This window comes from Mobula birostris, chromosome 1, assembly GCF_030028105.1.
Source record: "Mobula birostris isolate sMobBir1 chromosome 1, sMobBir1.hap1, whole genome shotgun sequence".
In the NCBI taxonomy this organism is placed as follows: domain Eukaryota; kingdom Metazoa; phylum Chordata; class Chondrichthyes; order Myliobatiformes; family Myliobatidae; genus Mobula; species Mobula birostris.
Genome location: NC_092370.1, coordinates 171451128 through 171477340, shown reverse-complemented (window position 1 = coordinate 171477340; position 26213 = coordinate 171451128). Strand labels below are relative to the sequence as shown.

The following is a 26213-nucleotide window of genomic DNA, read 5'->3' as shown; positions in this document are numbered from 1 at the left end:
AAAAGGCAATGCCTCAAAAAGGCAGCATGCACCATTACTGGCCCTGATCACCCAGGACGTGCCCCTTTCTCATTGCCACCATCTAGGAGATGGTACAGGAGCCTGAAGACAAGCACTCTGTTTCAGGAATAGCTTCTGCCCCTCCACATCAAATTTCTGAATGAGCAATGAAGCAAGTACACTACCTCACTATTTTTTTGCTCATCTTTTGCACTGCTTAGTTTAATTTTTTATATTTACATTTCTTATTATCATTTATAGATTTTATTATGTATTACAATGTATCACGATTATTACTGTTAAAATATGTCAAACAAGATCACACCGAGACACCTCCAAGACATAGCAGATATTTCAGAGACTTCTACGGACTCATTATGTTCCACTGAAGTACGCCATTAGAGCAGAGGCCATTGAATGAAATTCTACCAACTGGTGTATAGCAAACTGTCACAAACAACCGTGTACTAATGAGCAGTCAGTCTGTTTTAAGTGTTTTGGTTGAGTTAATAATAAATTCCTTACTTCTTGAAAGGGTATTGTCAAATCTTTTGTGTTCACCTTAATTAGAGGGCAAACACGAGAAAGTCTGCAGATGCTGGAAATCCGAGGAACACACACAAAATGCCGGAAGAACTCACCAGGCCAGACAACATTTATCAAAAAGAGTAAACAGTTAACGTTTCAGGCCAAGACCCTTCATCAGGACCTGAAGAAGGGTCTGGGCCCAAAAAGGTGACTGTTTACTCTTTTCCAAAGATACTGGCTGGCCTGCTGAGTTCCTCTAGCATTTTGTGTGTGTTGTTTAATTAGAAGGCCAATTGAATCTTGCTTAATACATCATAATCACTTCTGATAGTGCAGCATCCCCTGAGTGCCAAGCTGGGACCTTCACTCCAGGTATTGTGCTTGCATGTTTTAAGTGAACCTTGAGCCAATGGCCTCCTGACTCAGATTTTTTTTTAAAAAGGCTTTACTACTGAGCCATGGCTCACTACCAATAGCGTAGTGTTAACACAATGCTTTACAGTACTGTACCAGTGACCTGGGTTCAAATCCCACCACTGTTTGTAAAGAGTTTGTATGTTTCCACATGACACAAGTGTGTTTCTTCCAAGTGCTCTGGTTTCCTCCCAGTCCAAAGACATACCGGTTCATAGATTAATTGGTCATTATAAAATTGTCCTGTGATTAGGCTAGGATTAAATCAGAGGTTGCTGAGTGGTATGGCTCTAAGGGTCAGAAGGGCCTATTCTGCACTGTACCTCAATAAATAAATAAATATTTTTTGGAGACTCATTCTTGATGCACTGCTATTGCATAGATTGCCTCAAAAAAGGTGACTTTCCACTGGGACTGCAAACAGTGGTTTGGATAGGTGATTTTTTTAAAATAATAAACTGAAAAAATGAATTATGATTATTGCTGATGTGTTTTACAGTTTCATGCTCGAAATTAGTAATTTGGTTGAGAAAAGTGATTCCAGATGTTCAAAATATAGCCCCAGGTCAGTTTCCAGTCCCAATGCTACTAGCCAAAAATTAGATTGTAAAGTTTAAAAGGTTAGTTGTATGTTGCCAGCAGATAAAGTTGCTGTTTCACTGCAAAGGTGATATTACTAGATTTAGTGCAGCATACCTGAAATGTACTGTAAGACTCTTGAATATTTCAGATGAATAGAGCAATGCAAAATTTCAGGACAAGTTAGACCAGTTGATTGTTGCCATTTTATGGAATTACTGTTAATGTTGGACATTTCTATCTTCAAGTAAAATCACTTGTAGCATAGACTGCTGTAGAGTCTCAGAATGTTAACCATTGTTTTACTCAATCTATTTAATATAAATACAACAAAAGTAACAACATTAGCCTGGTTCTTTCTATGACCAGCAAGTGACCCAAGCTTGGTGGTTGCCTATTCAATGCCTTCTGTTTCCTGGAACAATCTTCTGCAAGGAAGGCATTTCCCAGATGTCTGTGAAGCCTTGCAACATAGAGATGTACTAATTTTAAAATAACTGGGAAATTTTGAGCACAGAATTTGGAGCCATTCTCCTTGGTTTATTGGTCATCAAAGTGATGAATGATTTGTGAATATCCCTGACCACAACATTCTAAAGTGATCAAACTATTTAATATAAAAAAAGTTTTTAATTATATTTTTAGTAAAAATACTTAAGATCTCAAGGAAACATTCAAAAGCAATTAAATACATTTAAATCAACTCATTAACTCAAACAAAAAAAAAAAGAAATTAGGCTGCACTTGCCCTTTTTCCTCCAGCCAATTTTCTCCATTAAAATCAATGGACCCTCTGGACTTCTGCCAGGCTTAGTGGGCAGATTTCCCAGCCTAACTGCTAGGAACGGTGCAGATTTGCACTCCCTCAATGGCTGAATACAGTTGTCCAGGCAGCAACAAGCAGCTGAGGAGATGTTTGGGGCTTCTACCTTCACCCAGGTATCCCAAATATCCACACAGTTATGCAAGCAAAAAGCTGCAGCATTTCGTAGCAAAATCACTGGTGTTCATTTCATTTTATTCTTTATTTATTTTGTTTAGAGATACAGCATGATATCAGGCCTTTCCAGGCTAACGAGCCCATGCTGCCCAATTACATCCATGTGACCAAGTCACCGACTAACCTGTACATCTTTGGAATGTGGGAGGAAACTGAAGCACCCGGAGGAAACCCATGCGGTTACAGGGAGAACGTGCAAACTCCTTACAGACAGTCGCAGGAATTGACCCCACATTGCTGGTGCTGTAAAAGCATCATGCTAACCACTATGCCACTGTGCTGCCCCCTTTTTATTTAATAGATTCCAGCAATTTGGTTTGCAATGTCAGAATTGGGTTTGAGACAGGCAGAACACTTCGTTTCATAAAGATCCTTTGAATGTTAAACACTAGCTTTGAGTAAGGTTTTACTTGTGTAAGATGTATTTTGTATTTTCATGTTAAATGGTACTGACACAAATCATTCCTGCATTGCAGACCAAGTACAATGATTAGTAGTTTCAATGCAGGTTATGTGGCACCTGGAGTAGTAATCTTTGCATAAACCATCCATACACTTCAATGCAGATTGCATAACCTTTGTGCGTTAATGGCATAGAGAAATCTCCTATATGATTCTAGAAAAATATTTTAAAACATTCAATTCTTGAAATACTCTATGTTCCTTGCAGCTGTCAGAGTATTGTGCTGATATTTCCATGAATCTTTTCAAATAAATTCATTTGTGAATGTATCCTGATTAATACTGCCAAGCAAATTTGAGGAGCAGTATAATATTGCCTATGGTTAACATTGTTTTTACAACATGAATTTCGAAGCAACTTTGCACCAACATTTAAAAAGAAGAAAAAAAAATGTCACTACCAAAAAGAAACCTGCCAAGCTGGGTGAGACTAAAACTAGAGGTCAAAGATTAAGGGTGAGAGGTGAAATATTTGAGGAGAATCTGAGTGAGAACTACTTTCACTCAGAAGGTGGTGCAAGTGTAGAATTCGCCGTCAGTGAATGTGGTAGATGCGGGTTCAATTGCAACATGTTAAGAGAAGTTTGGATAGTTGCATATATGAGACAGATATGGAGGGCTGTGGTCCAGGTGCTGGTACTTGGACAAAGCAGAAAACCAGGCCAACACATACTGGATAAGCTGAAGAATCTGTTTCTGTGCTATGGAACTCTATGACTCTATACTGGAGATTGTTGATGTGCTTAAATATTTAAAGGCCAAGAGATTACATTGATGAATTTGTAATGGTTATTTATTTTCAGGACATTTCCTTCATTCCCCTAAACTCTTCCCTAACACAGAAAACATGGATATGCGCCAAACAGGAACAATCTAAAAATTATATTCATAAACTAATTGTTTTAAGGTATTTATAATGGAAAAAATGCATAATTCTGAAAATATACATACAGTACATCTGTACACAGAGATTGCACATCATATGCTGTGAAATGGGGACACCTCTGTTTCCCTTATTAGGAGAGAGAGGCTGTGGTATGTCGAATATCGGGTGAATGAGTCATCTTTGGGGTACTGCAAGCTTGCGTCTTTATTGATGCTTCGCTGCACGCTTGAGTGCTCGGTGGGGGCGCTGATGCTTTTTTTGGTGGGGGAGGGGGGATTGTTGCTGCTGCTTACACGTGGGTGGGGGAGCTGGAGGGGGGCTTTGGGGTTCTAACATTTAACTGTCATTCCTTCTTTGGGGCACTCCTCTGTTTTTGTGGATGTTTGCGAAGAAAAAGAATATCAGGATATATATTGTGTATATATATCTCTGACATTAAATGTACCTATTGAACTATTGAAATGAAGAGCCACCTTAGATAATTGTCACTGAGAAAATCATTTTCATCAAACTCAATGCTCACATCCAAGCAAGGCTAAGGACTGAGAATTTCAAAGTAACTACTAAGTTACTGCTTTTGCTGAAATTAAACTTGCTACAGAGGAAACCTCAATAGGTTTCCTACTCTCCCACACAGAGTAGTGCCGTCTCAATCAGAAGTGACAGTACAGTAGCAAGAAATATAAAACAGTCAGTGAAAGTAGTGGATATTTCTGCTGTCATCAATGATGCTCTCACCCGCATCTCCTCCATTTCCCACACTTCGGCTCTCACCCCATCCTCCCGCAACCACAACAGGGACAGAGTTCCCCTTGTCCTCACCCACCAGCCCACCAACCTCCGGATCCAGCACATTATCCTCTGCAACTTCTGCCACCTTCAACAGGACCCCACCACTAAGCACATCTTTCCCTCTCCACCCCTCTCCGCCTTTTGCAAGGATCGGTCCCTCCACTACTCCCTGGTCCACACGTCCCTCCCCACGGATCTCCCACCCGGTACTTATCCCTGTAAGCGCAAGTGCTACACCTGTCCCTACACCTCCTCTCTTGCCACCATTCAGGGCCCCAAACAGTCCTTCCAAGTGAGGCAACACTTCACTTGTGAGTCTGTTGGGGTCATCTATTGCAACCAGTGCTCCCGGTGCAGCCTCCTCTACATCGGTGAAACCCGACGCAGATTGGGGGACCGCTTCGTCGAGCACCTCCACTCTGTCCGCCAAAACAGACAGGATCTCCCAGTAGCCACCCACTTCAACTCTGCTTCCCACTCCCATTCAGATATGTCCATACATGGCCTCCTCTACTGCCACGATGAGGCTAAACTCAGGTTGGAGGAGCAACACCTCATATACCATCTAGGTAGTCTCCAACCCCTTGGTATGAACATAGAATTCTCCAACTTCCAGTAATTCCCTCACCCTCCCTTCCCCTATCTGTATGTCTCTCTGCCCCTTCCCCCAGCTGCCTACCTCCTCCCTCTTGGTTCCGCCTCCTTCTACTACCCATTCTGTTTTGCCCTATTCTTTCTTCACCTTTCCTGCCTATCACCTCCCTGCCTCCCTTCCCCCACCCCTTTATCTTTCCCCTTACTGGTTCTTCACCTGGAACCTACCAGCCTTCTCCTTCCCACCCTCTCCCCACCTTCTTTATAGGGCCTCTGCCCCTTCCCCCTACAGTCCTGACGAAGGGTTCCGGCCTGAAACATTGACCAATCTTTTCCACAGATGCTGCCCGACCTGCTGAGTTCCTCCAGCGTGTTGTGAGTGGATATTTCTGTTGTATGTGGGTAAGAGCACTGGGTAGTAGAGCTTAAGTCAAGATCATTCCAGTCACAATCATATTGAAAGGTGGAACCTGCTCAGCAACACTATAATCTATTCAACTCCAATTTTTGAGTTCTGAGAACACTGAGTATGCTGGGTGCATGTATAAGTGACGTGTAATCTTCAGTAAACCAACTTCACAAAATGCAGCACCATTAGTGGGATGGATTGATCTTATCAGTTCAACCTTAGACGCTGTTTCCAAGGAACATCTCACTCATTCTTTAATGGCAATGATGAGAAGAATCATTATATTGTCAAAGAAAATAAGTCTTGAAGACTTAGATCAGAGAACGTAGAACAGTACAGCCCTGGAAAAGGCCCACCAACTTACAATGTTGTGCAACATTTTAAATTAGTACACCTATCCTTGTTATGTGCGGGGGATACGTTCCTCGCAGTCGACGCATAGTATGGAAAACGCATAATGTGAATAATTATTTAAATTGAGAAAATAGGGATGCGTTCTGAAGGGCTTTCTAAATATGTTTTATCTGTAACTTATTCACATTTTCATACCAATACGACATAAAAGGAGTACCACAAGGCAACATTTGTGTTATATTTTGTCAATTTAAGGTATTATTCAATGTAATAAATCATAGAAAGTGAACATACTAGGGTGTACAGTACTCACCAACAGTGGCAGGTGTGTTCGCTCCGGGAGATGAGCGGTTGTGCAGTGGTGTCGGGCAGCATTACACGGATGAGGTGGATGGTTGTGTGTCGCAGGATCATCAAGGACAGCAAGGGGTGAAGGAAGACTCACAGAACTCTCAGAACTGCCGGCAGCAGGAGATGACACCGGTTTGAAGAAAGTGGTGAGGGTTGTTTGCTTGGCAGCATTTTGTTTTTCAGCATAAATTTGCTTGTGGGGAAGAAGGATTGACTGCAGGGAATGACTGAAATGCTGACTCCGTTCTAAACTTGGGTCCGTGTCCATCGCCATTTGTGCCAAGTGTTCCACAGTCTTAAAAAATTCTGCTAGTTGCTTCACAGTAAAATCCTTCACCTGCAACTCGACACTTTCTTCTTCATCGTTGTTATCACCTTCAGTTTGAGTTAAACACAGAAGGTCATCCACACTTACTTCTTCATCATGAGAATCCAGGAGTTCTACCACGTCAGCAGTCTCAAGATCTGAGAATCCTTCCCCACCAATTTTATGGCCCAGGGCCATATTCTTACTCAAACCCTTAAGAGCACGGGGGTTTCGTGAATGTTAAACTAAGAGAGGCTTCATCTTACAGTCTCCTTCGGCATTGGAACACATAAGCAGAGTCAACCTATCCTTTGCCTCCTTGAAACCTGACGCAGTCTTTTCATCCTTACTTACGTAAATGTGTTTCGGCATACGATCTCAAAAAAGCCCAGTCTCGTCTGCATTAAACACCAGCTTTGGTGTGATGCCTAACTCCCCTATCATATCCTGCAACTGCACAGGGAAGCATTCAGCAGCTTCGTGGTCAGCACTAGCTCGCTCACCACGCACAGCTAAGTTGTGAAGCCTGTGACAATTAACCAACTTAGAAAACCATCTCCTACTTGCACTAAGGCTAACAATATCACTTGACACTTCCTCACTAGCCTCTGAACAAAGGTGACCATAAATTTCCAAAGCTTTCACACGAAGATGATTGGAACTGGGTGTTGTTTTCTTCTTTGTTTCATTCTCAATGTACAAACTCAACATTTTCTCCATTTTTGCCATAATTCAGTTACGCACTTGGTAACTGTCTTTGAAGACACTTGTGATGAATCAATCACTGCACTTTTTATTTTCTCAGCATTTTTCTTTATGTTTCTGATCATGGACTCACCCAGGCCGAAGTAGCGTCCCAGAGCTGTGTTACCTTCACCTGACGCAGCCCTGTTTATAATTTCCAACTTTTTTTCAAGTGTTAAGCGATTCTCTGCCGCTTGGCTGATGGCCCAGGACTTGACATAGGATGCTTAGGAGGCATAGTTAAATATTTCAAGCACAAAATCAGTGCACTGTAAGTGATGACAATGAAAGTTTTAAGAGCGCAAGATCGCACGTCCACACGCTGCCAAAACCAATGCAAGACTGGCGGGAGTGAGACTGTGAGGCATGCACCTTGACTTGTATTGGCGGGAAAGCGGTGCTTCTCGTCTCAGCAGCCTCGCATAACTATGAGTTTTGGACGCACATAAGGAGAAGTTGGTAGAAATAGGTTTGACGCATAACTGTGAGTCCGCATTGTCTGAAGACGCATATAACGAGGATAGGGTGTAATTATTGATTTCTTCATGCGCAAGAACAAACAACTTAGCTAATATGTTAGATGTGATTCCATTCACCTTAATTTTCTCACATTCAAGACATAGTTTAAAAAATGCACCATTAAATGAAACAACTACTTTTCAATTTGGATAGCAATGGTTTCTGCTTATGTGGTGACTTCCATGCATAAAAGTATCCCAAGATGGTCCAGTGGTTCAGGATAAAAATGAATGCCTGGCCCAAGGGTGGTTGGGGCTTTTTTTAAGAGAAGTAACTAAAAAGCTTGGAAAAACAGTGGTGCAGGGGGTGTGGGGAGGTGTTGATGAGTAGACTGGGATTGAGTGAAGAGACTTCACAAGTTACTTGTAGTGAAAAGAAGGGAAAGAACCAAGATAATAGAGTTGTGAAATTGGGGGTAGGATTGGGCAGATGGTGGAGCTTATGGTAATGGGAGAGGTTATATGTAGACAGTTACAATTTTAAGAGGCTTTTAAAAATGAAGAAAAGATAATAGGCTTCAGCTACCATTCTAGGAGTTGATGTAGATCTGGGTGGTGCGGAAGTGTGGCATAGTTTGGAAAACCTGTGGTTATCAGAACTTTAAGAGGGCTACAGATTTAGAATTGGTTTTAATTTATTATTGTCACATATACTGAGCTACAGTGAAAAGCTTGTCTTGCATACTGTTCAGACAGATGAAATCATAGCAAAATGCATTAAAGTGAAACAGAATGCAGAATAACGTGTAATAGCTACAAAGAAAATGCAGTGCATGTAAACAATAAGGTGCAAGAGCATAGTGAGGTAGGCTGTGAATTCAGTGGTCATCATACCATACTAGGGAGCTACTTAATAATCTTATAACTGTGGGCTAGAATCTGTCCTTGAGCCTCAGGGTAGGTTCTGCCCAGTGGAAGAGGGGAGAGGAGAGAATGTCCAGGCTGGGTGATGTCTTTGATTATGCCGACTGCTTAACTGAGGTAGCGAAAAATGCAGGCAGAGTCCATGGAGTGGAGCTGGTTTCTGTGATGTACAGAATTGAGACCACAACTCTCTGCACTTTCTTATGGTCTCCAGAACAGCAGTTGCCATACCAACATATTAGACATTCAGATAGGGTGCTTTCAATAGTCATTCGGGTGTGAATTAAATGGAATATATTGTGAATTTGATTAGGGTGCGTATGAGGGTTTTACAATATCACCAGAAAATAGTTAATTTGAAGAAGGAAAGAACTGATGGAAGCTCAGTTCTTTATCAGATAAAACACTGAGTTGGAAATGGTCCAGTTCAACAGATGTCAGTAGCTGGAGAGAGTTTGGAGTAGCTGACAAAAACTTGGAATTTAGCTGAAGACTGTGCTTCCCTGACACTGAATGTCTAATTTGGGTATCCACATACAGGCAGTCAAGGGCTCGAAAGTAGCAGTGGAGGGAGACTGGGATATCTACAAGAATGACTGCAGATGCTAGAAATCTGGAGCAAAACACACAAAAAAAAATGAAAGTAATGTAGGAATTCATCAGGTTAGGCAGTGTCTGTGAAGGGAAATAAACAGTCACTGTTTTCAGCTGAGGGTGATTGTTGGAGATGGGGAAAGGCAAAGACAAATGTAAAGAATATAAATCATGTTTCTGGAAATAAGTTTGCCAAAGCGTAACATTGTCTGTGAGAATCTGATCATTATCGCTGTACTTGAACCAGTTCGGGTAAATAGCGGTCAGATAATCTTGCCCTCTTTCTTTCCAGGTCTGATAGTTTTGCCATCCTTTTATACCTTGCCAGATGGCTGGTTTTAATAAATACATTTTATAATTATTGCTTGTGTACTCTTTCACAAATTAGCACAGTAGAAAAAAATTCTGTCCTTTTACATACGTCTAATAATTGCCCATCACAACTCCAGCTCACTTGACCTACATCAGAGGGAGAACAGTGTATCTTTCTCACTTCTGTGACATAATGTCATGAATTTATTAAATTAATATATAGAATGTTCTTCAAAATCTGGTTTTTAAACTATTGTTCTATTGATCACAAATACCGTGGAGGCACAAGAAACTGCAGCTGCAGAAATCTGGAGTAACAGTCTACTGAAAGAATTTGGGATTAAGCCACATCCGCGTGCGTGCATGTGTGTGTGGTGGGGGTGGGGGAGCGGTTAGGAATTGACAACTTTTCAGGTCAAATGCCTGAATCAGGACGTTTATACTTTGTTACAGGTGTTGTTCAATGGTTAATTGTTAACCCTGGTGTTTTGTTTCAGTGATATTTGAGAAATAGCCCATTATAACCTTCTGGCTAAAAAAATTCAGGCAGATTAAATGTAGCAAATAATGCACATAAATTGGACTCAATTACTCAAGCTTCAGGAGGCAGATTGCCAGCCTTGGGCGCCACAGTTTGGATATGTCTGCTTTACAGCAATTCTGCTAAAATATTTTTCACTGGTTTAACAAATTTATACCTTGGCCCTAAATTCATGTACAGTGCAAAAATATTTGTAAAGAACAGTCATTTTTTAATTGTTTCTTAGAAATCCCCTTCTTTTTCCTCACTTTGAGTGAGGTCAATATTTAGACTTTTTTTTAATTAAAAGTGGTTAAAAGTTGGAAAGTGTGCCAATGCTGAAAGCCATACTTCCCTGTTGAACTGCTAAAATTGGAGTAAGGTCAAGTCCCTCTATATGTTACTGATGCTGGATTGTTAGGTTGCCCTCTGAATTTGGTTGGGCTGATAACCAGCTCACTAAAGAAAGCAGGGCCTGCTTTGGCCTGAGTTCAGGACAGATGCTTTACACATTCTAAGCATAATGCTAGTCGAAGCAGGGGATTTATCAATAGGCGCATTGTGTACCTTATGCAAGCAAAAGCAACTTGTATGCTGAAGCGTGTTTGCTGGTTAGCAGATGTCATGTCAAAGTTGCAGACCATTTCCTTCATAGATTGTACTTATTTAGAAACAGCAAAGTATGTTTCTTTCACTCACTCATAAAATGAATATTATAACCCTGCTTCATGAAGTTTCTAACTGTTCACCCTGTTGTTTAATTAGAACAATTTATAGCCCCAAAATTAATAAGGTCAAATAAAGGGAACTGTAAATCTATACAAGCATACAGGGTGATTAGCAGTTGATGTGGGAGATAAACTGGTGAAAGTTGGTGGGGGTGGGGGGTGGAAGGATTGTGGGGATGGAAATCACACAGATTTGAATGCAGCTTCACAGGGGATCTTTATCTGAGCTGAAACTGATTTTTTAAAAGAGTAAAAGCTTCTCTTCCCAAACTTGCCAAATGATTGCTCAGGCTACAGAACTATTTTATATGCTGGGATCAGAAATTTTGTTGCTATGGTGCACATACTAGAGGAATTTGACAGTCCTGAATAAATTGCTTTGTGTATATGTAAGGCCCTATACGTTATACACCACAAATACTGTAAACAGTGGTCCATAATGAATGTGGGTTAAATTCTCATCACCTACCTTCTGAACCATTTGTTACTTTTTATTTTGTAAATCTACATCAGTTTGGCTCTTGAATACCGTATCAACTATTTCCAAGTGCGATTTGAGTTGGAAGCTTGCCAAATAGCTGCAAGTTCAATATTGTGCATTTTTATCTTGCAAAAGAAAATTGCAATTTTTGAACTTGTGCTGCGAATTTTGCTCCAGGTTATTGAAAATCAGTCTGCATATTTAGCTTCAGAAATTGTTCTGGTGCAATTTTACTCCATTGTTGAAATCTGTCAGCATACTGTATATAGCTTCAGAAATTGTTCTGATTGCCAGAGTTGGCCCAATCATTGGCCTTTGAGGTAGAGTCAACATAAAAAGTTCATTCAGTGAAAGAATTTATTATGCTGCTGTGCTGTTCAGTGGAGTATTTATAGAAAGAGGTTTCTAATCTCTTATTGTATTTGGCCTTCCTTATTTACTAGCTACCCACAGATCCCTATTAGCATAAGATCCCAAGGAGGAATGGTGTCAAAGTTAACAATAGCCAGGATCCCAGCCTCACTGACCCCAAATGAATGCCATTTAGGAGGCCAGGACTCCAGATGAAGAATCACTGTCTTACCAGCTGTAAAATTAGAGGCAGAAGGAAATGTAGAAGGTTGCCGTGGCAGGCTAGCTGGACACCAGTCATCTAATCTTAATTATATTATGTTAAAAAAGAAAATTATATGCAACAGGGGAAAACAAATTCAGTCTATGCATTTTTCTTTTTTTTGTCTTTTCATTTTAAGCAATATGTATTCAATTGATGCTTATAATAACAGTAAAGAACAGTAGCAATACTCAACAGAACAGGTAGCATCTGTGTGGAAACAGTCATGGACCTTTCATGACTTCGATATCCAGTAACACTCACACCTATCATGATGAAGTGCATCAAGAGGTTGGTCATGGCTAGAATTAATTCCTGCCTGAGCAAGGGCCCTGACTCACTGCAGTTTGCGTACCACCACAGCAGCAGACACAATCTCACTTGCTCTCCGCTCTGGTTCAGAGTACCTAGACAACAGCAAAACATACAGGAGGTACCAAATAAACTAGCCACTGAGTATACAGAAACATAGAAAACCTTCAGTACAATACAGGCCCTTCGGCCCACAAAGCTGTGCCGAACATGCCCCTACCTCAGAACTTCCTAGGCTTTACCCACCTAGCCCTCTATTCTTCTAAGCTCCATGTAGCCATCCAGGAGTCTCTTAAAAGACCCTATCATTTCTGCCTCCACACTTCCGCCGGCAGCCCATTCCACGCACTCACCACTCTCTGCATAAAAAAAACTTACCCCTGACATCTCTTCTGTACCATTTCAGCCCTGGGGAAAAGCCTCTGACTATACACACGATCTATGCCTCTCATTATCTTGTACACCTCTATCAAGTCACCACTCATCCTCCATTGCGCTAAGGAGAAAAGGCCAAGTTCACTCAACCTATTCTCATAAGGCATGCTCCCCAATCGAAGCAACGTCCTTGTAAATCTCTTCTACACCCTTTCTATGGTTTCCACATCCTTCCTGGAGAGAGGCGACCAGAATTGAGCACAGTACTCCAAGTGGGGTCTGACCAGGGTCCTATATAGTTGCAATATTACCTCTCAGCTCTTAAACTCAATCCCACGGTTGATTAAGGCCAATGCACCATGCACTTTCTTAACCACAGAGTCAACCTGCGTAGCAGCTTTGAGTGTCCTATAGACTCGGACCCCAAGATCCCTCTGATCCTCCACAAGAGTCTTACCATTAATACTATATTCTGCCATCATATTTGACCTACCAAAATGAACCACCTCACACTTTTCTGGGCTGACCTCCATCTGCCACTTCTCAGCCCAGTTTTGCATCCTACCAATGTCCCGCTGTAACCTCTGACAGCCCTCCACACTATCCACAACACACTCAACCTTTGTGTCATCAGCAAATTTACTAACCCATCCCTCCACTTCCTCATCCAGGTCATTTATAAAAATCACAAAGAGTAGGGGTCCCAGAACAGATCCCTGAGGCACACCACTGGTCATTGGCCTCCATGCAGAATATGGCCTGTCTACAACCACTGTTTGCCTTCTGTGGCAAGCCAGTTCTGGATCCACAAAGCAATGCCCCCTTGGATCCCATGCCTCCTTACTTTCTCAATAAGCCTTGCATGGGGTACCTTATCAAGTGCCTTGCTAACATCCATATACACTACATCTATGGCTCTACCTTCATTAATGTACTTAGTCACATCCTCAAAAAAATTGAATCGGGCTTGTAAGGCATGACCTGTCTTTGACAAAGCCATGCTGACTATTCCTAATCATATTATGCTTCTCCAAACGTTCATAAATCCTGCCTCTCAGGATATTCTCCATCAAAATACCAACCACTGAAGTAAGACTCACTGGCCTATAATTTCCTGGGCTATCCCTACTCCCTTTCTTGAATAAGGGAACAACATCTTCAACCCTCCAATCCTCCAGAACCTCTCCTGTCCTCATTGATGATGCAAAGATCATTGCCAGAGGCTCAGCAATCTCCTCCCTCACTTCCCACAGTAGCCTGGGGTACATCCCGTCCAGTCCTGGTGACTTATCCAACTTGATGCTTTCCAAAAGCTTCAACACATCCTCTTTCTTAATATCTATATGCTCAAGCTTTTCAGTCTGCTGCAGGTCATCACTACAATTGCCAAGATCCTTTTCCATTGTGAATACTGAAGCAAGTACAGTATTCATTAAGTACTTCTGCTATTTCCTCCAGTTCCATAGACACTGTTCCACCGTCACACTTGATTGGTCCCATTCTCTTATATCTTATCCTCTTGCTGTTCACATACTTGTCGAATGCCTTGGGGTTTTCCTTAATCCTGTCCACCAATGCCTTCTCATGGCCCCTTCTGGCTCTCCTAATTTCATTATTAAGCTCCTTCCTGCTAGCCTTATTTTCTTCTAGATTCATATCATTACCTAGTTTTTGAATCTTTCATAAGCTCTTCTTTTCTTCTTGACTAGATTTACAACAGCCTTTGTGCACCACGGATCTTGTACCCTACCATCCTTTCTGTGTCTCATTGGAATGTACCTACTCAGAACCCCATGCAAATATCCCCTGAACATTTGCCACATTTCTTCCTTACATTTCCCTGAGAACATCTGTTTCCAATTTATGCTTCCAAGTTCCTGCCTGATAGCCTCATAGTTCCCCTTACTCCAATTAAACGTTTCCCTAACTTGTCTGTTCCTATCCCTCTCCAACGCTATGGTAAAGGAGATAGAATTGTGATCACTATCTCCAAAATGCTCTCTCACTGAGAGACCTGACACCTGATGAGGTTCACTTCCCAATACCAGATCAAGTACAGCTTCTCCTCTTGTAGGCTTATCTACATATTGTGTCAAGAACCCTTCCTGAACACACCTAACAAACTCCACCGCATCTAAACCCCTCACTCTAGGGAGATGCCAATCAATATTTGGGAAATTAAAATCTCCCACCACAACAACCCTGTTATTATTACCCCTTTCCAGAATCTGTCTCCCTATCTACTCCTCAATGTTCCTGTTACTATTGGGTGGTCTATAAAAAAATGCCCAGTAGAGTTATTGACCCCTTCCTGTTCCTGACTTCCACCCACAGAGACTCCGTAGACAACACCTCCATGACTTCCTCCTTTTCTTCAGCCGTGATACTATCTCTGATCAACAGTGCCATGCCCCCACCTCTTCTGCCTCCTTCCCTGTCCTTTCTGAAACATCTAAAGCCTGGCACTTGAAGTAGCCATTCCTGCCCCTGTATGCTTGTGATCTTCTGCTACTGTAGCCCCTCTACTTCAATGATGGACGTGTTGTGCATTCAGAAATGCCCTTCTATACACCACTGTTGTAACATGTAGTTATTTGAATTACTCTCACCTTCCTGTCAGCTTGAACCATTCTGGCCATTCTCCTCTGATCTCTCTCATTAACAAGGCACTTTCACCCATAGAAATGCTGCTCACTGGATGGTTTTTGTTTTGTTGCACCATTCTTTGTAAACACTATTGAGACGTACTTGAAATTCCCAGGATATTAGCAGTTTGTAAGATAGTCAAACCACTTTAAGCTATTAATGTAAAAGTTGTATTCTCAGCATTTGCTCTTGGTTAACTAACAAAGGCCACAGATATTGGTACAGTTTAATCTGAGTAAGCTCCTGAGTATTGAGCTGTTCTCCCATTAAACTATGGCTGCAGTATAACAAGTGGTTAGAAAAAGAAAATCTAAAATAATTAATATCTAAGATGGATGTAATCATTGAGAAAGATATTGCCAGTGGTTTTCATAACCATTCATTGGTCTGTGTTTTAAGCAAGTGGAATGAAATGAATGATACAAATATTGATGTAACCTACCATTACTCATTTTAAATGTTGAGGCATGATATACTACCTCTTGACAAACTATTGAGTTAAGTCTGATTTGGATACTTTTAAATCACATGTATAATTGGGTAATTGTGTATTGACATAAGTATTAACAAGCCAGTCCACTTTGTCTCTGCAACTTAACTACCAGCAGCTGAAAGTGTACTTGCAAGTACATGTCCGATGTTACAGCAGACTGGTATTCTATAGAATAAAATATATTATTCTTTAAGTATATTCTAAAATGAACTTACTTTTAAATGTTTCTGTTGCTGTTCCTTTAATGCCAAGGATGTGTGCTATTCACTCGCTCAATTATTACAAATGGCCTTCCTATGGTGATTCTCATCCCAGTTATGAAGTTGTACAGCACAAGAAGTTGTAATTGTGTGTATTTATCATATTTATCAATGTTTCTAATATAAGGCTTCTAAGACTTTTAGAAAGATAATGTCTCAAGTTTGGGACTGAGAATACCAATTATTTTTCAGCACATTATATTAGCGCTTTTGTTATTTTTAGACTGAAATCTGATTGCATTGATATCCATTTTGAACACTCTAAGAATTGAACAAGTCCTTCATGGTTGCAAATGCACTTGAGTTCAATACTCTCTGCACATGGAATGGAAACGCCTGTGCAGTGTTCCTAAATATAGGCGTTAATTTAGTTAGATCATGTTGTTCTGAGATGTACCTGCTATTGCATTCTCTCAGAATAACAATATTTACATTAAAATCAAACTGTACTTTACACAGACCTTACAATCTTAGCAACATATTATACAGACGGGAGCTTAATGGTCTTAAGTGGCCACATTATTTCACCATTTCACAGAAAATACCTTTGTTTCAGTTATCATCCTCCACAACCACCCCCCAACCGTCTGCTCTGCCACCTAGACTAATTTGTTTCTCTCTCTCTCCCAGTTTTGATGAAAGGTCTTTTACCTGCAATGTTAACTATTTCTCTTTCCACCGATGCTGAAGTTTTCCAGCATTTTCTATTTATATTGTTAATGTGCAAGTACCTCTCCTCCCCAATGTGGAGAGCAGGGAACACCACCATTTGAGTTGTTTCTTCATTTAGGTCAGCTACTCTTGCCTTGACCCCTGTTTTCGTGATGTTCCCTTCCGCCCATCCCCCGACTGAGTTTGTTGGATCTCGCTCCTCATTTGCCGACAAGCTAACTAGAACTAAGCTTGGTCGAGAGTTTGCATGATGTTTTGTTTCCAAGCTTCCTAAAGGCACAACATGCAAAGAGAGATGTGTGCACACAAAATGCTGTAAGAACTCAGCGGGCCAGGACTTATGTCAGAGTACTGTTTCTGGATTTCAACACTTTTGTGTTGAAACAACAGTTTGCCATTCAGCACTTGCCCCACAGACCTTGGTGAACAAATTCATACTCAGCCTAAATATACTACTCTGCAACTGAGTGTTGGACTTCCTACCCTACAGGCCTCAGACAGTCAGACTGCACAACCACTCCTCCTCCCCCATCACTATCAACCCGTATCTCCCCTGGGCTGTGTGCTGAGCCCGCTGCTATACATTCTGCTCACACACGCTTGCATGGGCAAATACCTGAGTAATCACATTGTCAAGTTCGCTGATGACAAGGCAAAGGTGGGGCTCATCACCAACAACAATGATAGACGGCCAGCAGAGAGGAGGCAGAAGAGCTAGAGGCCTAGAGCCAGCCAGACGAATAACCTCTTCCTCGATATCAACAAGATGACGGAAATCCGAGCAACACACACAAAATGCTGGAGGAACTCAGCAGGCCAGACTGCATCTAAGAAAAGCGAACAGTTGACGTTTCAGGCTGAGGTCCTCCAGCAGGACTGGAACCCTTCAGCCCGAAACATCAACTATACTCTTTTCCTTTTTTGTTTGTTTGTTTGTGATATGATAAAGGAGATAACTTATTGACTTCAGGAGAATTTGCACCACTCACACCCCTCTTTACGTCGGCAGCACAGCAGTGGAAACTGTAAGCAGTTTCAAACTCCTAGGAGTGCACATTTCATGCAACCTCTCATGGTCCCAAGACACATCCTATACATTAGGAAAGCTGCCTCTACTTTCTGAGGAGGATGAAGAGAGCTGGACTTTGCACATCCATACTCAGTCATTATACAGGTGTGCAGCAGAGAGCATCCTAACGTGCTGCATTACTGCATGGTACAGAAACTGCACAGGAAGGCTCTGCGACAGGTTGTCAAAACTTCCCAATACATCACCTGCACCAGCCTATCCACCACCAAGGACATATATACAGAAAGGTGACAGAAAAGGGCCAATAACAGAAGTCAGTAGTTACCTTGACTACAGCCTTTCCCTCCCTGTCACTTGCAAGGCTGCTGTTCCCTTATCTTCACCAACTGCTCCATGAGCCTTTGCGTCCAGCACATCATTCTCCTTAACTTTCACCATCTCCAACATGAATGCCACCACCTGGCACATCTCCTCCTCTCTGCCTTCTGGAGGGACTGTGCTCTCTGTGACTCTCTTGTCTGCTCATCCTTCCTGACAAACCCCCACCAGGCACTTATCCCTATATAAGTGTTACATCTTCCTCTATACCTGTTCCCTCACATTCCAGGCCCTAAACAGTCCTTCCAGTTGAGGCAGTCTTTCACCTGTAAATCCATTGGTGTTATTTATTGCAACCAGGTGTTCCCGGTGTGGCTTCAATGAGACCCAGTGCACAATGGGGATGGCAACATTGATTACCTTCACTCCGTCCTCCCATTCCATCCCCCACCTACTTATCTTCTCCCCTCACCTAGATCCATCTTTCCCCAGCCAGCTCTCGCAACACATCCCCCCCCCCGCCACCCACCTTTTTGTACTGACTATCTCACCCCTTTCTTTTCACTCTTGAAGGAGAGTCACAACCAAGATGTTGACTGTCCACTTTCCTCCATTGATGCTGCCTGGCCCAGCATGTTGGGTGCTGTTCCTGCTAATTTCTAGCACAAGTTCAAAATATTTGCAATTGATACTGAGGTCAAGGAGGATAGGAAGAAAGGAATAGCAGGTCAAAATGGAATTACTTTTTTTTTGTAATTAGCTAATTGCTCAGTTGTGAGCATTGCACACACATGCTGTTGTAATGCATGGTTACTTGAGTTATTGTCACTTTCCCGGCAGCTTGAACTAGTCTGGCCATTCTCTCTGATCTCTTTCATTAACAAGGCATTTTCGTTCACAGAACTGCCGCACATTGGATGCTTTTTTCTGCATCATTTTCTGTAAACTCTTGAGACTGTTGTGTGTGAAAATCCCAGGATATCAGCAGGTTCTGAGATACTCGTACCACCCCACTGAGATACTGAAACCACCTCGTCTGGTACCAATAATCATTCCACGGTCAAATTCACTTAGATCACATTTCAAGTCCAAGGTCAAGTCCAATTGCCATCCAACCATACCTGAGTGCCGCCAAATGAAACAACATTACTCTGGGGCCAAGGTACAAAACACATTACCATCAGTCACACACAGCACAAGGCACATATACCTGGTGCACGTATAAGATGGCAAGCACAGTAAAATACAGTCACACAAAAAAATAGTCCATGAATGTTGCAGAGATCTGTAGCCAATGACAATACAGCTGATTTTCTGCTGAGTGAGCACTGGAGACCAGCACCGATTACAGACTGGACACCACGACACACCGTCTCTGGGTGGAGTGCACCAACTGCGCCTCTCTCCTGTGTGGCTGTTAACAGGCAACATCACAGTGGCAGCAGGCCTGAAGACAGAACGAAAGCCTGGGCAGATGACTGGAATGTCACCTTTGAACCTACTAAGTGCAAGGCCATGGTGATGTCTAGGAAGAGGAATCCATCTAACCCCAACCTGTATTTTGGGAACAACAAGCTGGATTTAAAGAAGGAGCTAGTAATCCTTGGTGTTAATATTGACGGCAACTTGGTGTGGGATAAACACCTTTCCACTATTTCAAACAAGGCCAGACAAAGGCTTGGAGCTCTGTGGAAAGTAGCATCCAAACTAGACAAAGAGGGCAGAGCTACAGTTTACAAAGCCCAGGTATGAAATTTTATGGAGTATGTCTGCTTATCATGGATGAATGCCTCACAGAGTGTCCTCAGCCAGCTTGACTTCATTCAAAGAAAGGCTCTCAGGATTATAGGTGTAGATGAAGCCACAGCCGGTGAGAAGCTAGCCATCAGTAGCTTACACCACAGACGACAGGTTGCTGCAGCTACTGTGCTATACAAAATGCACAACCAGCCACAGCCCTGCAGACCTTCACGCCATGCTGCCTTCACCTTATGAGAAACAGCGCACCGCACGATCAAGTTTATCTATGCCTGCTCATGCTGTTTCTATGCCCGATGCGAGAACCTACACACTGGATAGAAGCTTCCTTCACTGTGCTATCAGAATTTGGAACAGCCTTCCAGATGCTGTGGTTGGAAACATCTGCGACGATGGGGTCCAAGCCTTCGAGAGTCAAGTGCACAAACACCTATCATCTCTGGGAGGGAAGTCACATGCTTCTTCATAAGCTATCATGAAGGGGACCAGGATGGCAATGATTGGTTGTTGGTAGATAGAGTTAATACCTGACTTTCAAGAGCACTTGTGAGTTACGTTCTGGCTGGACTTAGTCCTTAAACTGCTGGAGAACAGTGCAGAAAGAACAGGTGGTGTTTTCTCCCGGTAGGGATCAATTCCTCTGACGCCCTTCTAATGCAGGCAGCAGCATGATCCATACCAAGTCCAGCCCCTTCAGTTTCTTTGCCAATGAGCAACTCTCTGATGGAGCAAAGCTGCAGTACCTTAAGTTCATCTTGTCCAGCAGGGTTTTGCGATCTTAAAAAAAAATACGTTTAAAAAGGGCAATAACACCTTTGGTTAAGTCCGTAGCAGCTGCTGCAATTGAACATGCTGCATCTTACTTGCTTGTAATATTTGTTCCACATTCTGATGTTTGATCTGAACAGCAACTGAACCTCTTGACCATGTCTACGTGCTTTTATGTATTGAGGTGCTGCAATAATTGATTAAATATTTGCATTAACAAGCAAATAAAGTGTACCCGACAATCTGGCCACTGGGTGTACAGCATATTGCTTGTAGATTTAAAAAATTGCAATGTCTGTGTTTATGTAGATGTAAAACTTTTCACCCTTTAATTTGATCATCATCTTCAGCTGAAAGAATAACACTTTACTGTTCAGACAAGCAAATCATTTAATATAATCTTCACAAGACTCCCAAAATTTCTAAAAATATAGCTGGCTTTTGCACTTCAGAGAGCATTGTCAATTGAAAATGTCACAAGACTTTGCAACTATTGCAGGAATGTTACTTTGGGGCAACGTTGGAGCTCAAGATTCAAATGGATTTAAGATGCAAATCTTTTCAAGAATGTATGTTCTCTAACAGTTTCCTTACTTGAGCTTCTGTCTCTACAAATCAGAGAAACTTAGAATGGTGTACTGGCTCCCATACGCCATTGCAGAGTTCTCCACACAATGTTGTCTTTGAATTGTAGTCAGGTCTCTCCAAAATTGTTTAGCTATAAAAATCCCTAATATCTAAAATTTAACTACGATTGTGCATATTAAACTTCTGGTAGACTTGTACTCTCTGCTCCCAGCTCAACTAAAAGGGGCCTAGAGATTTTTACACCTCAGATAGATATTTATGTGCCCTTGATTCTTACAAAACTATGAAGAGTCTGGGCTGATATTTCCAGCAGCATAGATATAATACAAATGGCATTTGGAAGAAATATTACTTTACTTTCAGTTATACACGTCTCTGGCCCTCAATATTAATACCGAAGTTTATTGTCTTTTTATCAAGCTTGATTATCTCAATCTAAATTAGTGAAGATATTATAACCCAGTATTAAAATTGATATTGTATATTGCAATTGCATTACAGTTCAGTAAGATTAATTATCTTGCATTGCTTTTTTTCCATTATTTAGGGGAAGAATTGGACTGTTCCACTGAGCACTGCCCAGTGCAGTTTGAATCTCTTTGCCCTGAGGATTCGGTACTTGTCAAAGGATACACACGACCAGGACAGTGCTGCCCAGCGCCTAGTGTCTGCCAGTGTAATAAGGAAACCTGCAAAGAAAAGGACTGTCCTTTTGGTCACCAGCAGTTTCTGCTTTCGGAAGCGACAGGAATACCAGGAGAGTGCTGTGATGTGTACGAATGCAGACCAGGTATATTTCTTTTTATACAAGTTACTGTAGTTAAAATTGAGCTAATCCATCTGCTATAAAATCGCACTGTGCTATAGTTTAAGACAATGACACATACTGGTGATTAACTTACAATACCTGAAGGGCCCATTTTTTTCCCTTTGCGCTGTACATTTATTATGTATGAAGAAAGCTGAACTTTAAAGCCCATAATTGTTCATCCATCTAGTACCCTGATTCCTCTTAGTCAACCATGCCAAGATACTTTATACTTTATACTATCTAGAATATCTAGAATAGATATCTAGAATAAGTGTATGTGTTTAGCTCCACAATGCTGCTCCCATAATAAACAATAGCAGCAAGAAGGTATTTATAGTAGCTATTGAAATCTCTCACTTAAAATCAAGTGTACTTTTCATTATTTCTCATTTGCCTTTCTTTGTCTGCAGCATATCACATACTTGCCAATCTAACTAATTCACTAAACTAATCTACCATAACCTTTTTAAGAGGGGAATGTTCAAGTGGTGAAAGAGCTGTGTCAGCTGTTTTCAAGTGGTAACTCTGATCTCGTCCAGTGCTATTTCAAGCAAGTGCAGGTTTATTTGTTGCTATTTATAAGATCAAAACTCTGTGATGTGACTAATTGACTTATGGTATCTTGTTATCTCTTTGTATAGGTCATATACATAGTAACAAATGTAATTACAGTGGCCAAAACTTAAACTTCACACATCTAAATTGGTCATACAGTTCAAATAAATTTCCATTGCCACAATGAATCAGAATCAGAATATGTTGTGCAATTTGCCTGGATACTGTGGAGCCAGACAAGATCGACATATTAAGGATGCAGGTTATTTTAGGTTGAAACAAGATCATGGTATGGGGTTCACACCCCATTAAGCTGTACTCAGTACATTGTATGCCAAGGCTTTAGTAAATGTTGGTGTTTTATTGCCACTGACTTCCCGTGAAGCTTGAGTCGTCTTCAACTTCTTTTGTTGTGGCTCTGCTGTTCTTGGGCTGTCATTGTGAATGTTTACTAATTGTCCCTAATTGTTTTTGCAAAGTCAATGGTTGGTTAGCTTTCTAAACCATTGGAGTCATTGGAGCATAGGCTCTTCCACAGTGCTCTGGGACTGAATTCCAGTGACAGTGGAACATCTCCAAACTGAGAAGTTCAATGGCTTGGACAGATGCTGCTACCTTAGTCCTGGGTGATGAAAGTCAAATGTTTGGAAGGATAATGGTAGATGCCACTTAAGCAGACAATTTACAGTGCCTATAAAAATAAAATTCACCCCCCCCCAGAAGTTTTCATGTTTAATTGTTTTACAACATTGAATCACAGTGGATTTAATTTGGCTTTTTTGATACTAAACAACAGTAAAGATTCTTTTGTGTCAAAGTGAAAACAAATTTCCTACAAATTGGTCTAAATTTATTACAATTATTAAACACAAAATAATTGATTGTATAATTACTCACCCCTTTCAAGTCAGTATTTAGTAGATGCACCTTTAGAAGCAATTACAGCCTTGATTCTGTGTGGATAGGTCTCAATCAGCTTTGTACACCTGGACACTCCAAATTTTCACCATTCTTCTTTACAAAACTGCTCAAGCTCTGTCAGATTGCATGAGGGTCATGAATGAGCAGCCCTTTTCAAGTCCAGCCACAAATTCTGAATTGGATTGTGGTCTGGACTCAGATTCGGCCACTCCAGGACACTAACTTTGTTGTTTTTAAGCCATCCTGTGTAGCTTTGGCTTTATGCTTGGGGTCATTGTCTTGCTGGAAAACAAATCTCCCAAGTCGAAATTCTCTTGCAGACTGCTTCAGGTTTTCCTCCAGGATTTCCCTGTTTCTTACTGCATTCATTTTACCCTCCACCTTCACAAGCCTTCCAGGGCCTGCTGTAGTGAAGCATCCCCACAGCATGATGCAGCCATCTCCATGCTTCAGGGTAGTGATGCTGTGTTTTTGATGATGTGCGGTGTTTGGTTTATGCCAAACATAGTGATTAGTCTGATGACCAAAAAGACCATAGAACCTTCTTTCAGCTGACTTCAGAGTATCCCACATGCCTTCTTGCAAACTCCAGCCGAGATTTCATGTGATTATTTTCCAAAAGTGGTTTTCACTTTGCCACTCACCCATAACGCTGTGATTGTTGAAGGACCCGGGCAACAGTTGTTGCATGCACAGTCTCTTCCATCTCAGCCACTGAAGCTTGTAATTCCTCATTGTAACTAGTCCCCTTCATGCACAGTCACTCAGTTTTTGATCTGCCTGCTCAAGGCAGATTTACACCTGTGCCTTATTTTCCCCATTTCTTGATGATTGACTTAACTGTACTCCAAGGCATATTCAGTGACTTGGAGATTTTCTTATATCCATCTCCTGACTTGTGCTTTTTAATAGACTTCTTGTGGAGTTGTTTGGCATGTTCTTTTGTCCTCATGATGTAGTTTTTGCCAGGATACTGACTCACCATCAGTTGGAACTTCCAGATTCAGGTGTATTTTTACTACAAACAATTGAAACACCTTGCCTGCACACGGTGATCTCCACTTAACCAATTGGCTGCACCAGTGATGATTTGGTGTGTCATATTGAAGGGGATGAATACTTATGTAACCAATTATTTTGTGTTTTATATTTGTAATTAAATTAGATCACTTTACAGAGATCTGTTTTCACTTTGACGCCAAAGAGTCGTCTTCTGTTGACCAGTGTCAAAAAAGCCAAATTAAATCCACTCTGATTCAATGTTGTAAAACAATCGAACATGAAAACTTCCATGGGAGGTGAATACTTCTATAGGCACTGTAGTTTGGGTTAATACTGTAGTTCTGAAATGTTGGAGCAAATGGGGTGCATTTCATCCACATTCCTGACTTATGCCTCAAAAATAATGGAAAGTCTTCGGGGAGTGATGAAGTGGGTCACCAACCATAGGAAACCCAGCGTCTGACAACTATTCATGTTGCAGATCTAGGTATTTCTGGTCAATGAATCTCCACAGGGTGTTAATGGTGAGAGATCCATTTGTGATAATGTTCCAAAGTGTTTTGAGGAGGTTGGTCAATCTCTTGTCAGAAATAGCCATTGCTTTGCGCTTGGGTTGCACAAATGTTTGATTCTACTTATTGTCTAATCCAGTATACAGTCCAGGTTTTGCAGCATTGGTCTACAGGTCGCCTTGCAAATGGAACTGAGTATTGTGTTGTCACCAAGTGTCCCCACTTCTGCCATCCCATTACAGCATGAAGACATTTGAGTCTTTTCTGTGCAACATACCAGCACGTAAGATCACTTGAAGTTGCCAGCATTCATAGTCCCTCATTCATCTTTGCGCATAGCAATGTGAAATCTATAAAGCCCAAGGATAAATATATTGAAATAATGTATGAAGAAATGCAGGAATACAGAAGGCTAATTGGTAGCCCCATGTACTGGTTTGTAATATGAAACGACCACATCCATGTAAGCAGTAACATGCAATAATTCATATTAAGCCATAATTGATGGCCAAAGGGACATTATTACAAATAGGTAAAATACAGCCAAAGATTGATGGGATGAAGAATTTCAGCTCTGATATGATGCATAGTTTTGCAAGTCCTTGAATTAATTACATGTCAAAATGTGTAAATTTATTCATACTGCAGCTGTGGGAAGATGCTGTTATGTTTTGTTGAAGAATAAGTTAATCTATGCCATTCTAGAAACCCACAAATACTGACAATTGAAGACCATCCTTAGTAAAAAAAAAAACGTGAGTTGCACAGATCGATGGAATATAATGTTAGCAATTACAGAGACTAGTTTTGAAGGGAGAATGAGGCCCATCCAGTGGAGTAGATGAAGAGGACTAGGTCAGGATAACAGCACTGACCTTTGAGAGGAAACGTTGACATCCAGGTTTGGGAGTGCTGACTGTTCTGTAACTTTGAACTGACTATATATGGAAATTGGCTCTTGTTGCGCTCAACTTCTGATTTATAGAGAATCCATTCATCAGTTAGATTTGATTCTCATTTTTTAATCTTCAGTCCTCTTACAAATAAATGTGTTCACACATACATGGATAATTCTACATATGTGTGGCTGATGGCTGAGTTCCATGGTCCATCAGCACCTACTCAAATGCATATAGCGTTGG

The 26213-nt window shown here is 41.3% G+C and overlaps 1 protein-coding gene across 1 annotated transcript in view; it reads left to right on the top strand.

The window, feature by feature from the left end:
- Positions 1–26213, top strand: part of LOC140201650 (cysteine-rich motor neuron 1 protein-like) — a 256373-nt gene that overhangs the window by 153748 nt on the left and 76412 nt on the right. Inside the window, exon 3 of the mRNA XM_072266101.1 lies at positions 21818–22060. Within this exon, the coding sequence (XP_072122202.1) occupies positions 21818–22060 (243 nt within the window). The remainder of the gene's footprint in view (positions 1–21817; positions 22061–26213) is intronic.